Raw genomic sequence first — 17,903 nt, forward strand, 5'->3', positions numbered from 1 at the left:
TCTCAAACTGGATTATCTCTGCAGTGTGGATGCCGCTCAAGTGACCAAGATGGTCAAAACTCTGGAATCCAAGCCTTATATAGGGAACAATTTAGGTCCAAAACACACTGCAGAAATAATCCAGTTTGAGACTGCTTTAACTGCCTCAATGGCACAATGCTAGGGAATCCTGGGAATTGTAGTTTTGTGAGACATTTAGCCTTCTCTGTGAGAGAGCTCTGGTGCCACAATAAACTACAATTCCCAGGATTCCCTAGCACTGAGCCAGGAGTAGTTAAAGCGGTGTGAGACTGGATTATTTTTGCAGTGTGTTTTAGACCTTCGAGGATGGTGGATTCCCCTTCTGTGGAGGTCTTTAAACAAAGGCTGGATGGACAGATTTCAGAAGTGCTGTGGTTGCACATTCCTGTGCAGCAAGTGGTTGGGTTAGAATAGATTACCTTTAAAGTCCCTTCCAACTCTTAAGATTCTATGCTTCTGTGATTGCTAAAAGAATAAGGACGAAGGATAAATTAACAGAGGACATGCTTATCAAATCTGCGGATGACACCAAATTAGGAGGAGCAGCTACCGATAATCCCACAGAGAACAGGATCAAAATTCAAAATGACTTAATAATTAGATAGCTAGGCCAAAACTAACAATGAATTTCAACAGGGAGAAATGTAAGGTACTGCACTTAGCCAAAAATAATAAAAATAAAATAAATAAAAATGAAATGAAATGCATAGATGGGTGACACCTGGCTTAATGAAACTACGCATGAAAGGGATCTAGGAGTCTTAGTAGACCACAAGTTGAACATGAGTCAACAGTGCGAGGCAGCAGTTTAAAAGGCCAATGCAATTCTAGGTTGCATCAATAGAAGTATAATGTCTCTAGAGGGAAGTAATAGTGCCACTCTATTCTGCCTTGGTCAGGCCTCACCTAGAAGACTGTGTCCAGTTCTGGGCACCACAATTCAAAAAGGATGTTGAGAAACTGAAGTGTGTCCAGAGGAGGGTGACCAAAATGGTGAAAGGCCTGGAAACCATGTCCTATGAGGAACGACTCAGGGAGCTGGGGATGTTTAGCCTGGAGAAGAGAAAGTTAAGAAGTTATATTACAGCTCTCTTTAAGTATTTGAAGGGGTGTCACACTGAGGAGGGAGCTAGCTTGTTTTCTGCTGCTCCAGAGACTAGGATCCAGAAAAATGGATGCAAGTTACTACAGGAAAAGAGATTCCACCTCAACATTAGGAAGAACTTCCTGACAGTAAGGGCTGTTCAACAGTGGAACATGGAAACCTTGGAGGTGTTTAAACAGAGGCTGGATAGCAATCTCTCAGGGGTGCTTTGATTGAGAGTTCCTGCATGGCAGGATGGGGTTGGACTGGAATCTGGATGGCCCTTGTGACCCCTTCCAACTCTAGGATTCTATGATTCTAAGCACGCAGCAAATGTAAAGCATCTAGAGGTGTGTATGATTTTTTAACCTCGTTGTCTGCAGTGCCAGAAATTTGAGGACTGGAGAAAAAATTTCATTTAGTGTGTGTGCAAAATCCTTACGTTGCAATGCCTTATTTTCTTTACACCTCTTGGGGTGCAAGGCATTTTGCTTGCCTCTTGCAAAAGGGAGAGGTAGATACCCCTCTCAGGGTTAAAGAAGGGGACTCTCCCTTCCTAGAGTGGCACCAAAGAATATAAAGCCTTGGCACGCCTACTTCCTGTCCCCCCCTTGCCCTCTCCCGCAATTCATTCTCCCCAAAAGCAGCCTGGCAGTCTCATCCCAGTTGCAGCCACTCCAGTTGCAGTCTCCCGCTTCTCTTTTCCAGGGATCCGGTCTGAAGTTTTAGCATTCAGAAGGAGGATTCATCAGGCAGGAGAGGAGGCATTATAGTGGGCTGTGTTTGTCAGCTTGCTGTCCCTGCAATGCCAAGAGCCTGGCATTTGCCTACAGATGTGGCATGAGAGATGATTCCTCCACAACCCAGTGCCAGGTAGGTTCTTGGATTTCCCTCTATTAAGCCAGGAGCTATCCCCCCCAAAAAGGTAGATCCCTGAGACCAAACCCAGGACTGTTCCCTCTGAGCTTGAAATAACAGGAGCATAGAATCATAGGGTGCATCAACAGCATAGAATTAATGCAGTTTGACACCACTGGAGCTGCCACAGCTCCATGCTACAGAATCCTTTTTTTGCGGGGAGGCACTGGCATCCTTTGGCAGAGAATGCTAAAGACCTTGTAAAACTACCAATTTTTGGTAGCATGGAATTACAGCACTTAAAGTGTGGTCAAACTGCATTACTTCTGCTGTGTAGATCAGTGATTCTCAGTTTCTAGACACTCCTGAAAGAGGACCAATGTTAGTTTGCAGATCAACAGAAGTAAAGAAGAGGGAGGAAGAAAGTCTTGTGTACATGGTAAAGTTACGGGTGCAGAACTCTAATTTGGAAAGGTCTTTGGAGGTCTTTAAACAGAGGCTAGATGGCCATCTGTTGGGGGTGCTTTGATTATGGATTCCTGCATGGCAGAATGTGGTTGGACTGGATGGCCCTTGAGGTCTCTTTCAACTCTAGTATTCTATGATGCCAAGGCAATGCCCTCATTTTGCCACCACCCCACCCATAGCTACATCCCTGGAGAACAAAGATCCACACAATAATCCCCCTACACTTGGGCATTTCTTCTGTTCTGGCAAGCTGTGGGTTTGTTGTCTCTAATTTTAAATGCATTGAAAATAATTTTAATGTGGTTTCCATCTGTAAAGTAGGAAAGGTAATTGGGGGGTGACTGGCAGAGGTCTGTTATGGGAATGGTGATCGAAGGTACAGATGAGCAAAGCATTTCACAGTGCAGAGCAGGATAGAGAGTCAGCATGGCATAGTGGTTTGGGGGTTGGACTGGGACTCTGGAGACCAGGGTTCAGTTCCTGGCTCTGCCATGAAACTCATTGGTGACATTTGGCAAGTCACTCTCTCTCAGCCTCAGAGGAAAGCAATGGCAAACCTCCTCTGAACAAATCTTGCCAAGAAAATCCCAGGATAGGATCACCATTGGGTCGTCATAAGTCATAAGTGGCTTGAATGCATACAACAACAAACTTAATGAGATATCTTTGAGATGGAATCCAATTTCAAACACATTATATGTTTATAATCTATATAGTATCCATCTGAGTCCTGTTATTTGCCTGTCATTCTTACAGGGAGAAGCCCCAGTCAAGAGTGTGGTTCAACCAGTCCCTTTTGTGGAAAAAAAAATCTCCTTGGGGAGCAAAACAGATTGAGAGCTAAGCTACCCATCAAGTGTATGATATGAATTGCTGTGGATTTTCTCACATCCACATAGACACTAAATTAGCTTCACTTTCTTGCGCAAATTTGTATTTATTTGCCTTCCCTCTGATGAAAATGGGCAGCCACCTGAATTCATGCAAAACAGATGGATGGCCACACGTTCCATAATGCACATCCTTGTGGATACTCTGGTAAAAACCAAGAATCCTTTCCCAGCAGAATTGATGATTTTTTGTGTGTGTGCTCCTCCCCTCCACAAAATGCTTGAATGAATCGCATGTGATCAGATCACATTCTATTCAAATTCTTTGAGGAGTATTTTAACCATGTAGACAAAACCTGTGACAGAGGTACTTGTGGCCAATGTTAGATGTGCTTCCTGTCCACAACCACCATTCCTCCTGCCCCTGGCATAAGAACGAAGTTGACAACAGCACAAGGAGTTCCTCTGGTTACTGCTGGAGACTGAGCTCACGCAGCAATCAAAGATGGAAGCCCCAGTTGCTGATACTCCTGGACAAGGAAGGGAAGGCTTCAGAACCACTGAAATGAGGCCTCCTTGGACACTCTGGGTACAGCAACTCTGGGGCAAGGAAACCAGCAGCTCAGAGGTCCAGCGTCAGCACTTCAGGGGGTTCAGCTACCAAGATGGCAACAGGCCCCGGGAGGTTTCCACTCAACTCCACCACCTTTGCTGTCAGTGGCTGAAGCTTGAGAGACACACCAAGGCTCAGATGCTGGATCTAGTGATCCTGGAGCAGTTCCTGGCCATCCTTCCCCCAGAGATGGAGAGCTGGGTTCGAGAGTGTGGAGCAGAGACCAGTTCCCAGGCAGTGGCTCTGGTGGAGGGTTTCCTTCTGAGCCAGGCGGAGGATAAGAAGCAGGGAGAGAGGCAGGTAAAAGCATGCCATCTTGGTCATTCTAAGGGTATGGGGATATGTGGAATCATGCCCTAAACAAGGCTTGCTACCAACGTTGCGGAGTTGGTATGCCTAACTTTTGACTGCGACTCCTCTATTTTTCTACTGTTCAGTGACTCAGACTCCTGGGAAATGTATTCAGATTGAGTCTCCCTTATCTGAAATGATTGGGGCTAGAAGTGTTTTGGATTCCAAAAATTGGGATGGGGGGGGGGGGGTTGGAATACTGGCATATATACATTGAGATACCTTAGAGATGGGACCCAAGTATCAACACGAAATTCATTTGTTTCATGTACACCTTATACATGTTGCCTGAAGGTAATTTTATGAATAATTTTATGAATACTTTGAATAGTTTTGTACATTAAACAAAGTTTCTGTACATTGAACCATTAGAAAGCAAAAATGTCACTATCTTAGCCACCCATGTGGACAATTTCGGATTTTGAAATTCGGGATAAGGGAGACTCAACCTGTATTAGTACTAACAAATTTAATGTTCATACAAATTTAATGTCAGCACCAGGCACTCATTGTAGACTTAGGGTAACACCATAGAAAATTACCTTTCCTTTGTATGTATGAATCACATTGACTTTCATTGACAGTTATCTGAAGAGAGAGTCATCTGATGATTGTAAATCAGGGGTGGATTTGTATGGGAAGAGACTCTCCCACAGGTATTTGGGCCTTATCCTGTTGAAGGCTTTAAAGAACAGTACCAGTATCTTGAGTCCATGTCACAAGAGAATGGGTAGCCAATTTGGCAGTTCACTGCCACTGTGGCTGCATCTACAATGCAGAATTAATGCAGTTTGACACTGCTTTAATTGGCATGGATCAATGCTATGAAATTTTGGAATTTATAATTTTGTGACATAGTTAGCCTTCTCTGTCATAGTGCTCAACAGAGTACAAATCCAAGGATTCCATGGAATGGAGCCTTGATAGTTAAAGTGGTGTCAAACTGCATTAATTCTGTGTCATTCCTTTCTGTTCCTCATTGGGCCTTTCAATATTTCTGATTTTCACTCTTCTTTCAGGTGACTGGAGTTCTACACAAAGAGGCAATTTCATTTCCTGAGGCAAGGAAAGCTTCACCGGACATCAGAGAGAATATACCCTTCAGGTGGATGATGCAAGAGAGCAATGGAGCTGCCACCTCATTTGGTAAGAGATAACACAGTCTTCATTGAGCTAGGCCTCTCTAGCTGTCTGAAATTGTTGGGCTGATTAACATTCCCATTGAGCCTATTTGAAGAAGAAGATGCTTTTCTCCAGTCTTTCCAGCTTGTTAAAATAGTTTCAACCATTTAAAGCAAGAGTGGGCAAATGTGGCCCTCCAGATATCTCTGGCCTACAACATCTGTCAGTTTTAGCAGTAGTCACAAGAACCAGTGGTGAGGGATTATGAGAGCTATATCCAGAAAGCACTAGATTCTGTCTAATCTTGGAAGCTGAGCAGGATCAGGCCTGGCTTGATATGCAGTTGGTTGCATCCTACAGTACCACCTTGCACCACCACCTCTGCGACAGCTGTACATTGCTCACTCTGAGGTCAGAATGAGGTGCCTGCCAGACATGTGGTCAATGTTGGACATCTCATTCAGACTTCACATTGAGCGCTGCATGGTAGTGGTGCTGATGCTGGGCAGCATCATGGGACACATGTGCAAACAGCTGCTCAGCATCGCAATGGATGGCCCAGGTAAAGGAGAGACATAGGGGCAGTTCTGGGGCCATAATACTCTGGGCTGCCCCTGGGGTATTTTGTCTAGTGCAGACACCACCTTAGTCTAACCACCTGCCAGTACAAGAAACCCTAAGCAGTGGCCATCTGACCTCCTTTGAAAAGACTTGAATGAGAATTCATTACTTTCTGGGGTAGTTTATGCCAAAGGTGAACAGCTTTTTCTGTCCAGAAGCTCTTCCCCATATGACTACATCCTGCTCAGAAATGGACACTGTATTCCAGAGGAGTTCTGACTAGCACAGATGAAATATAGCTGGATACTTTTTCTGTTATCATAATATAATATGGCATTGTGGGCTTTCTTTAGTAATATTTAATTCTACACAAACCAAATAACTTGGTCTCCCCCCCCCCCTTGTGTCACCCTGTCCAGAACATTACAGGACCAAAGGCCCAATTTGACAGTATACTGTCCTCACATGGGAAGGGTAGTCTTACAGTGAATCCAGGGCACCCCTCCCTAAAAAACACATTTTAAAAACTAAATTCCCAGATAATCCAGAGTGCTCCAGAGCTACACCAGACAGCTGTTCACACATGTCCCACTGTACCATCAGGCACTGCTGATGAGTCATATGTCGTTCCTCTGAGGTCAAAATGTGTCACCTAGCAGTGTGTTTGACACTGGGTGTCTTGTTTTCAACCTCAGAGGGAGTTACTCATGTTGGCAGTTGTGGTGCTGGTTGACACAGCAGGACACATGGGTGAACAGCCACCTGGCATCACTCTGGAGTGTCCAATAATGGAAGGAATATGAAGCAGCTTTGGGGTCAGAATACTCTAAGGGCAGCCTGGAGTACTCTGGCCAGCGTGGCCACACCCTACATCATTTATTAGTAACTCTGCATGCCTGCACAATACATATGTATTGAATTGTTGTTGTTGTAGTGTACCTTCAAATAGTTTCTGACTTACAGCAATCCTAAGGCAAACCTATCCTGGGGTTTTCTTGGCAAAATTTGTTCAGAGGAGGTTTGCCATGACTTTCCCCTGAGGCTGAGAGTATGTGATCTGCCCACAGCCAGCCAGTGAGTTTCATGGCTGAGCTGGGAATCAAACTCTGGTCTCCAGAGTCTTAATCCATCACTTACACCACCACATCACGCTGGCTCTCGTGTACTGAATGAGTGGACAGAAAAAGAAATAAAACCGAAATGGCAGTCTTCTTCCCATACCAGCATTCTCACAGCATTTTGGGTTGCGGCATGCATTTGTGGTTTGCACCCAGGAACAGAAATGCCAAGTACTTATAATGGAAAAATCCATCAACCAACCTCCTCTTTGTCCCATGTAGGTAATGGAATGACCTTGCAGCTTCATTCAAGGCCTCCTCATGTGGAAAGGAATGCCTTCCAACCAGATTCAGTTAAGGTAAGAATGGAAGAGGACTTATGGTAGGGTACTCCAGATAACTTGGGTGTGAAATAAAAAAGAAACATTAGAATCATAGAAAGAGCCTTGGGTGGATCAAACCGATGGTCTTGCTAACCCAGGGTGGGCAATTGTGCAAGCTTTCCCCCTGACCCCACTGTGGGCACACAAAAAGCCTTAGATTTTCTTTAGAGTCCCTCTCAAAATGGCAACCAGAAGTAACACTGCATCCCTTACAGTTGTCATTTAGAGAGGGGCTCTGACAAAAATAGAGGTTTTGGTGGCTAGGTGGGGAGTGTTTTCATGTGTTTACAGGGCTTTATTTGTGGTTTCTGGCAAAAATTGCCCCAAAATTGCACTTAATCTTATTTTGTAAAATAAATTTTGGTGGGCTTTGGGTAATTAGTGGGGTGGACTTCAGGGTAAGTTGGGGACTTTATATGCAGCCCATAGGCTGCACTTTCCCCTACCCAATTTAGCCCTTGTTTTGGGTTCTTACAGGACCAAGCAGATGCCTCTGTAAGCCCAGAAGCAAGATATGATGGCAATTGCTGTTGTTATGTGCCTTCAAGTTATTTCCAACTTGTGCAACAACCCTAAGACGAATCTTTAATGGGGTTTTCTTTTCAAGATTTGTTTTAGCAGAGGGTTATCTGTAAGGCTAAGAGCATATGACTTGCAGAAGATCACCCACTGGGTTTCATCACCGAGTGGGGAATCGAAACCTGGTTTCCACACTCATAGTCCAACTTTCAAACCACTACACCATGCTGGTTCTCATAATGGCAATAGCCACCTTGTTTTGGGAGAAAGGTGGGATATTAACAACAACAACAATTTTTGTTCTGTATGACTTACACATATAACAGGAAAAGCGGAGCAGTAGACAGAGTCACTAAGGTCAGGCTATGGTTTCTTGGTTTTACACAGACCTTATAATGGAACTAGAAACTGAATACTTAAAGATGCACTTGGAAGACTCCAAAAGAAAAACTGTACTTGCGAGAACAATGCTTATAACAGATAAAAAGAACATCCAGCTCGTAAGGACCTCAGTTTGGCAGTAAAACCAAATAGTCATACCTAAAAAGCTCATTGATTCTCCAGGTAACCCTGGAGCCACCAGCTGGCTTGTGAAACATATACTCACATATTATTGTTAAAGAGAAACACCTCAAGGAGAAGGATGCATAAAGGGTGTCACAACTAAGCGAATGGAGTGGTGTTTCTTCCTGTCACTCCCGCTGTTGCAGGTCAGTGGGATGGCTATTGCTGGAAAGCTGAGGGAGAGGGGAAATCTGACAGTCCCCCTATATTCTGCAATAGTCAGACTTCATTGGGAATACTATGTTCGTTTCTGGGCACCTCATACTAAGAAGTATGCAAAAGGATCTTGCAGCACCTTTGAAATTAACCGAAAGATAGAAGTAGCTTTCGTAGGCTGAAGTCTACTTCCTCAGCTGCATTTGGAAGTAGGTTCAAGTCTATGGAAATCCATGCTGCCATCCTCTATCTTTCAGTGAATCTCAAAGGTACTGCAAGATCCCTTTGCGTATTGATTTTCCAGGCTGACACAGCTATGTCTTCAAATTCATTTTAAGAAGGATATAGACAAGTTGGAGCAGGTCCAAAGAATGGCAAGAAGGATCATGCGGTATGGAGACAAAACATGAAGAAAGGTTGAGGGAGTTGGGCACATTCAACCTGGGGAAGAGAAGATGGAGGGGTGACATGTTTGTACTCTTTAAATATCTCAAGGTCTGCCACAGAGAGGAGGAGGAGGCAGGTTTGTTCTCTGTTTCCCCAGAGAGTAGGACCAGATCTAATAGTTTTAAGTTACAGGAAGATAGTTATTGATTGAACATTAGAAGGAACCTCTTGACAGTAAGAGCTATTTGGCAATGGAACCAATGACCCAAAGAGGTGGCGGGGTCTCCTCCTTCTCTGGATGTCTTCAGAAAGAACACAGACAACTACTGTACTGCTTTAGCTGGAGATACTCAGTTGAGCAGGAGTTTGGACTTGATGCTCTATAAGGCCCATTCCAACTCAGATGAGTCTTTGATGAAACTGAGAGCCAGTGGGCCATCCCAGGTTTCCTTCCCTTCTTCTGGTCTGCTTTGTCCTATACTCTATCTTCTGTCATTCCGCTTCAGTGGCCACCTCTAGGTTCTAGTGTTATGGCAAGGGGAGGGTCTTCTTATTTACTTTTTCCACATGGTCCTTTATGTTATATACAGTATCTCTATCATGTATTACTCCCTCCCACTGTTGCTGCTTGGATACTTTTGGCCTAAAGAGAAAAGTCCTAAATATGATGTAGGGCTTCTGGGATACTTCCTGTTGAAACAAAGACTTCTCCAGGGTATAAAGTAGCCCTGGAGGGTTTATTATTTATTTATTTGGAGTATTTTTACTCTGTGGTGGAAGTGCCCCCTTATGGCCCCTAGGAGTTGTTGGAGCACACCTGAGTGCAAAAAAGTGAGTTTAAAAAAAAACCTTTGAGGATGCTAGAGGACACTATGGTCATAAAAATGGCCCTTGTGGGCCATCCTGTTCTAATGTTCCTTTAGCAGATAGGAGCAACCCAAAATCTCACACAGCATTCTGGGTATGGTAATGTTAAAATATATTTCTAATTTGTATGGAAAATGTTCAGATGTGGCAATGGTTAACTAAGGTTTAAAATGGTTCCTGTTGCAAGCCAGAAAGTCTAGGCCTGGAAGAACAAGTCTTCAAGGACATGTGCTGAGACATAATATCAACAAATGTATTATTGTTATGCTCCTGTGTAGCATGGTGACTTCATGGGAAAGAGGTGTGTCCACTTGGTGGGAAAGTTGATCTTTTGAGAGAACAAAGACTGATGTCACATTCAAGCTTCTAGCATGGACTCTGAAAGAGAATAGATGTATAGTAGCTTGCTGTAAAGTGTAAATAGCAACAAAGTTAATAAACCCTCATTTGAGTGAAAATCTGTGTGGAAGTTACTTTGATATTGAGTAGCTGAGAAGACTGCATCTGTTCCAGTTGGTACCAGTTCAGAACCACCGGCAGAACGAGACATCACCCATCCCAAAGATCTTTTTCTCTAACAGGTAATACTCACATTTGCTGAGATTAGAGTTGAAAGACCCCAGTGAATGTGGAAAAAAACACAAATTAAAAAAATACTCTTCTTTTTACTTAAGAAAACGCCATTGGGAATCTCTATGGTCCACATCTTCCAGAAGATGATCATAAAATCATGCTGGAGGACCTACAAATGCCTGGAGAAGTGTTTTCTCTAGAAACTTCTAAGATTGCCAACCCAACCCTATGCTCAGCTTCTGGCAGAGTTGCTCTGGAGGACCTAGAGATTTCTAGTGAGTTTCTAGTTAATTGAAACAACAAATAATAAAATCTGCAAACATGGAGGGCTAACTGTACAGATTAAGTACCCCTTATCTGAAATGTTTGGGAGATGGGATTTGGGCCCCCCCCAATATTTTGGAATACAAGTAGCATAGTATATACCAGTGGTGGTGAACCTTTTAGAGGCCGAGTGCCCAAAGTGCAACCCAAAACCCACTTATTTATTGCAAAGTGTCATGTCCCTCTGGCTTTCTAGTAACAAACTTTGGCAAACTCTGTGCTGGGGCAATGGCACATGTGCCCACAGAGAGCGCTCTGAGTGCCACCTCTGGCACGCATACCATACATTCGCCATCACTGGTATATACCTCTATCTGCAAGGCTGGAGAAATGCATGAGGCTGGAGAGAGGTGTGGATTCATGCCAAGCACTATGCTTGGATACCCACTAATTCACAAATCCTTGTATTTCTCTCCAGCCATGTCTTTTCCCAACCTTTTGTTTCTCTCCAGACTCGCCAATACAGTAGAGATATGTACTATGCTACTTATATTCCAAAATCAAAATTCAAAATATTTCAAAATCAAAGCCTCAAAGCATCATGTTGGTGCTCAAAAAGTTTTGGTTTCAGTTGCCCAGATTAGGGATGCTCAACCTATACTACACAGAGGCACTACTATATTGGCAAGTATAATTTTCAGTCTCTTTCGCATTTACTGTTTACCATGTTACCTCTACAGAGTCACTACCTCCTCCCCTTGCTTATATGACTCCTCTTCCTTTTCAGGATTCAGTAACCTTTGAACAGGTGGCAGTGTATTTCACACAGGAGGAGTGGGCTCTGCTGGACCCAGGCCAGAAGGCTTTGCACAGGGAAGTCATGGAAGAGAATTTGGGGAATCTGGCTTTTTTAGGTAAGGTCCTCTTCGTACTTTGGGTGATACATTTTACAACCAGAAAATGATGTTATTCTTAATCTGTTTCAGTGCCATGAAGAAATGCCATTGTTTTTCTATTCGTGTATTTGGAAATGCTATTTTTGTTGTTGTTGTTGTTGTTGTTGTTGTTGTTGTTCATTAAATGAAATGGAGGAGAAAGGTAATGGTTTAGGTTTGTTACTGTGGCCCATGCTCATCTCCTGAAATTTTAACTCCATCCATCATGCAAAATTCATTTCTCACCTTTGTCACTGTAGTTATGGTCTTGGTACCAACTTTAATTGAGCAGTGTTGCATGCAGGAAATCGCACCTTTCTCTTGCTACAGGTTAGTCTTCCTTATTTAAAATGCTTAGTACAAGAAGTATTTTGGATTTTGGAATACCGGTATTGTGTGTGTGTGTGTAATGAGATATCTTAGAGGTGGGATCCAAGTCTAAACATAACATTAATATATATGTTGTTGCATACACCTTATATACTGTACATAGCCTGAAGGTAATTTTATACACAATATTTTAAATAATTTTGTGCATGAAACCTGTGGCATTACTGTGTGGTTACATGGCAGACCTTAAACAGAAGATGCTGTCCCAAAGCAACAGCCGCTGCTGGCTGATAGCGCTGAAGCCTCTAGACAGCCTGTTCAAGGTCTTGTGCAGCTGCTAAGTCCCACTGCAGGTACTGTCCCACTGGGTATCTATCCCTCTGGGGTATCACTTTGTGCGGTCTGAACTCCCCTCACCACCTAGTGACACTCTTGCATGAATCAAAGTTTTATGCCTTTATAATTTTGCCTTTAGAAAAGTCATTTCTGACTGAATTATCCGAAAGCAAAGGTGTCACTATCTGAGCCACCCATGAAAAAATGTTTTGGATTTTACAGCATTTTGGATTTTAGAATTCTGAATAAGGGAGGTTTAAGCTGTACTGCAAAATGCTTTATGAATGTATTAAAACCCCTGTGTCCAGTTCCCTTTTAGAGCGGTCCAAATTAACAGGGGATTAGTTGGCATTACTTCTTGTGGAAGCAAATGCCACCATGGAACTATGCGGAGACAATGCCCTCTCCCCACATTGCCTTATTAAAATGGTTTGTAGAAGCAGGAAGGCACTAAGGTCCTTTACAGACCAGCTTGAAAGGCAAGCATGGGGTCAGAGTCAGGGTGTAGTGTCCTCACAACACATGTTTGATTCCAACCCCCAGGGTGCCCTGACGCCATGCACCATTCCACACAACGTGTGGCGTCATGGTGCGTCTCCATTGCTGCATCCATACGACGCAGCACTGAATGAGCACCATGTAGCTGCACCGCCATGGCTATGAAATCCTTTCGAGGGTGCAAAAAGGAACCGCTTTTTGCAGCTCCTTTTTGTGCCCTCAAAAGGCTGGATCAGGTCTGTGGTGTGAGGTTGCCGTGACCCCTTTCTGGCTAGGAAAGGGGTGGTATGGTCTGTAGAGCCCCAAAGTTCAATAGTTTGAGAAACTTCTTCTGATGGCCATTGGCTCTTGGTGGTGGGGCAGAGACCATGCCTGGTATCTCGTTAGTGGTGTCATGTGGTGTATATCATTTTTAGATTGTTGCAAAAGGAAAAAAAAAACATACTGCCTCTCTTGCATATGGACTCCTTGCCCCCTCATATGTATCTTGTGCCCCCTGCCCCATGGCCATTTTGTGGCTGGAGGAGAGCAGGGGCAGCAGAGGAGATTCTGGCTATGTTTCTGTGACCAGATGCACAACAACAAATGCATCCTCTGGTATCGCCTGATGATCTTTTAGAAGTCCCAGAGGATTCTGTAATTGTGCATCTGACTATAGGGATATATGCTACCCTGCCTGCTTTCTACTGGCTACTAAATGACCACGGTGAGATTTGGGAGTCCAGAAGAGACATATAAATAATAATAAAATAAATTTTTTATTTTTATACCGCCCTTCCCATGATCAGGGCGGTGCACAACATAATACCGACACAATACAATAAAACACAGTGAATAATAACAACAATAGACATTAAAATTACATTAAAACCAATTTCTGGCCAGCCGACCACTGCTGCCAGAGGGGGAAGCTAACCAGGACCAGCGTCCGGGAATGCTGATAAAAATAAGAAGGTTTTAAGCTCCTTCTTAAACTGAGCCAGGGAGGTGGCCGAGCGGAGCTCTATGGGCAGCGTGTTCCAGAGGGTTGGGGCCAAGATGGAAAAGGTCCTCCTTGAGGTGGAGGCTAACCTTGCCCCCAGGACCCTCAATAGCTGCTGCCCAGATGTTCTGAGTGTGCGGGGCGGATTGTATGGAGAGAGGCGGTCCTTAAGGTATCCTGGACCCAAGCCATTTAGGGCTTTATAGGTAATGACCAACACCTTGTATTGCGCCCGGAAGCGTATAGGCAACCAGTGCAGACTTTTAAGCACAGGTGTTATATGGCTGGCTCTGGGTATGCCAGTAACCAGCCTGGCTGCCATATTCTGCACCAATTGTAGCTTCCGGGTTTGGTACAAGGGTTGCCCCATGTAGAGCGCATTGCAGAAATCCAATCTAGAGGTTACCAGGGCATGTACTACCGTTTCAAGGTCTCCCTGGTCCAGGTAGGGACGCAGCTGGCGAATCAGCCGAAGCTGATAGCAGGTGCTCCTGACTGTCGCATCCACCTGAGATGTAAGGTGGAGCGACGAGTCAAGGAGCACCCCCAGACTACGTACAGTGTCCTTCACAGGAAGCGTGATCCCGTTCAGGACAGGTGGAACCACCGCCTTCCCTGGGCCAGGGGAACCTATCACGAGCACCTCCGTTTTCTCTGGATTCAGACTGAGTCGGTTTTCCCTCATCCAACCCATTACCGACTCCAGACAGGCCACAAGAGGAGAGACGCCATCCTCGGTCACTGCATCAGTCGGAGACATAGAGAAGACTATTTGGGTATCATCAGTGTACTGATAACCCCGCACCCAATGTCTCCAGATAATCTCTCCCAGCGGTTTCATGTAAATGTTAAAAAGCATGGGAGACAGATTGGCTCCTTGAGGGACCCCAAATGTGAGGGCCCTCATGTCGGAGCATACGTCTCCCAGCTGCACCATCTGGAACCTCCCGGAGAGGTAGGATCGGAACCACTGGAGCGCAGTGCCCCCGATCCCCACCTCTTCCAGGCTGACTCTATGACTCTACACTACAATTTCCCCATCTAGGATCTTGGACAATGCTAGTGCTGGGTTTCTGGTTGACATTATGTGTAGTCATGACTCCATGTCTACACTTGTCTTTCAGCTATTTGCACTGAGAGGGGCCTATGTGTGTGGAGCTGGATCACAAGAACTACCTGTCATCATACAGAAGGGGATGATGTTAATTACATTACTGTTTTCTTCTTCTGAACCCTGATTTTGAAGATATCTTTGTCCCTGATCAAATTTCTCACTTTTCCTGCAGGTGATGGACAGAAGAGTGATAAAACGGACAAACACCACAAAAGGAAAACAGAAGCAAAACAAAAGTGGAAAAGGAAATATCTGGTACTTGAAGGTGTTGACTTCCATAAAACCACAATGCTAGAAGAGACTTGCACAAGAAATAAAAGGAAAAAATCTTTGCAGGTTGCAAATAGCTTAACAAAGACATCAAAGCTTAGCATACCTAAAATAATGTGCAAAGTAAAGACACCATTTAAATGCTCTGAGTGTGGAAGGAGCTTCAGTTGGAGGATACATCTTACTGTACACCAAAGAGCCCACATAGGAAGGAAACCATTTAAATGCTTGCAGTGTGGGAAATGCTTTGGAAGAAGTGGCAGTCTTGTTGCTCATCAAAGAACCCACACAGGGGAAAAGCCATATAAATGCCCAGAATGTGGAAAGAATTTCAGCAGGAGTAGTAAACTCATGTACCATCAGAGAATCCATACGGGCGAAAAACCATTTAAATGCTCAGAGTGTGGAAAGAGTTTCCGTCAGAGAAGTAGCCTTACTTATCATCAAAGAACCCATGCTGGTGAAAAACCCTTTAAATGTCCAGAGTGTGGAAAGAGCTTCCGTTCTAATGAATATCTTACCTTACATCAAAGAATCCACACTGGGGAGAAACCATATACATGCTCAGACTGTGGAAAGAGCTTCAGTCATAGGAGCAGCTTTACTTACCATAAAAGGAACCATGCTGGTGAAAAACCATATAAATGCTCCTCATGTGGAAAGAATTTCAGTCAGAGCAGTGCTCTTAATGATCATCAAAGAACGCACACAGGAGAGAAACCCTACAAATGCTCAGAATGTGGGAAGAGTTATAGCCAGAGTGGTAGCCTTACTAAACATCAAAGAACTCACACAGGAGAGAAGCCATATAAATGCCAAGAATGTGCAAAGTGCTTCACTGAGAAGAGTAAGCTAACTTCCCATCAAAAAACCCACACAGGTGAAAGACCATTTAACTGTCCAGAATGCGGAAAGCGTTTCAGTCAGAAAAGCAGCCTTACCTATCACCAAAGAACACACGCAGGTGAAAAACCATTTAAGTGTCCAGAGTGTGGGAAAAATTTCCGTTCTAGCAAACATCTTGCTTTGCACCACAGGATCCACACTGGGGAAAAACCATACACATGTTTAGATTGTGGGAAAAGTTTCAGCCACAGGAGTAGCTTTACTTATCACAAAAGAAAACATACTGGTGAAAAACCATATAAATGCTCAGAGTGTGGAAAGAGCTTTATTCAGAGCAGTATACTTACTGATCATCAAAAAAACCCACAAAAGAAAGAGATCTTATAAATATTCCCTGTGGAAACCACTTGAATTCTAGGAAATAATTTGCTTTACATCATTGGATTGAGACATAAGAAAAACCATTTAAAATGTTTATGAGACTGAAGTGATCCCTTCAGAAGGTGGGAACATGGAACTAGATTTCTATGTTTAAATGATCAGAGTATGGAAAATCTTCTGTTTAAAGCAATCACCCTATCATCATGAGAGAAATCTCAAAGGAGAGAAATTATGACTGGCATTGTATTAATGAGTTGAGCAGCTGTAAGTCCAATTCATGTCTGCATAAGTCACTTTTATATGAGTTAAGGTACAATGCTTAAATTGACCTGTGGATAAGTCAACCCAGGTTTTTGGGGTTGATTGTTTGACTAAACTTTCTAGATTTCTACGTGAATATCTACAGTAGATTCATATCAATGCAGTCATCAGCCAATGCCCTAGAATTTTCTCAGTACCTTGGATAGCTATTTAAATGTCTGCTACCTTACTGCTTTGAACACACTGATCTTTGATTTTAGAAGCTAAGCAAGGCTGATCTTGATCAATATATAGATGAGACACCACTAGGCAATGTCAGGAATTTCCAGATAAGACCAGGAAAGAGTCCCGCTTGAAACCCTGTGCACCTCTGCTATGTTCACAGTACGTTGGCTGCATCCGCATTGCAGACGTAGTGCAGTTTGACATCACTTTAACTGCCATGGCTCAATGCTATGGAATTCTGAGAACTGTCGTTTCGTGAGACATTTAGCCTTCTCTATCAGAGAGCTCTAGTGCCTCAACAAACTACACATCCCAGGATTCTATAGCATCGAGCCATGGCAGTTAAAGTGATGTCAAACTGGATTATTCTGCAGTGTGGATGCAGCCTGATAGATGGAGTAATGATATGAGTAAGCATATAAGGCAGTTTCCTATATTCTCTTGTGTTCCTAAATGTTGGATTAAAACCTAGGGCAGCCCTTACATAGAAGTTACTATCCATTACTACTATTCCCTGGATGTAAGCCTTAACAGGTGTTGGGTAACTAAATTATTTACACAGCTCTCAGCAAGGGACAAAACGGAAGCCTCCATAAGGCTTTCTCCTTTAGCGCATGGGAGAGGAGAGTTTGGGTGCAGTATACATTTAATTCCCAGCATCTAAATACAACTCAGTAAGATTTGTGATCATGCAGAATCTATTTGTGGGGGAAATTGTGTTGCTATGTGCTTTGATGTCATTTCTGACTTACAGTGACCCTAATCTATCATGGCAGTGGTACTCAAACTTTTTACCTTTGGGACCCCACGTTACATCTACATGCAGACATCATGCCCCCCCTCGATGTAGTATATGAATAAAAATATTTTGTTTATTTAGTGTGCGTATTTTCATTCACACATTCCTGTATATACATATTTTAAGATTCTATAAGGAAGCAACCTTGTTCAAATTAGAAGAGATTTATTTAATATTTAACTCAATGCATGTGTAAATTTTACACATAAAAAAAGTTTGGCAAGAAGCAGTTAAGGGATCAGAGCCT

General features: G+C 43.5%; 1 protein-coding gene across 2 annotated transcripts; it reads left to right on the forward strand.

Annotated features, from left to right (window-relative positions):
- The first annotated feature begins 1,603 nt into the window (after positions 1–1,603).
- LOC121921876 (zinc finger protein 2 homolog) lies at positions 1,604–17,080 on the forward strand. 2 transcript variants are annotated; one of them, XM_042450561.1, is made up of 6 exons: positions 1,604–1,978; positions 3,188–4,174; positions 5,245–5,371; positions 7,249–7,325; positions 11,467–11,593; positions 15,047–17,080. In XM_042450561.1, the coding sequence occupies exons 2-6, from the start codon at positions 3,767–3,769 to the stop codon at positions 16,375–16,377; spliced, it is 2,070 nt and encodes a 689-aa protein (XP_042306495.1). In that variant the 5' UTR covers positions 1,604–1,978; positions 3,188–3,766; the 3' UTR covers positions 16,378–17,080. The 2 variants fall into 2 exon arrangements, with proteins under 2 accessions (XP_042306495.1, XP_042306497.1); XM_042450563.1 differs by lacking the exon at positions 3,188–4,174.
- Positions 17,081–17,903: the final 823 nt, after the last annotated feature.

The sequence above is a fragment of the Sceloporus undulatus genome, chromosome 2 (assembly GCF_019175285.1).
Source record: "Sceloporus undulatus isolate JIND9_A2432 ecotype Alabama chromosome 2, SceUnd_v1.1, whole genome shotgun sequence".
Classification (NCBI taxonomy): domain Eukaryota; kingdom Metazoa; phylum Chordata; class Lepidosauria; order Squamata; family Phrynosomatidae; genus Sceloporus; species Sceloporus undulatus.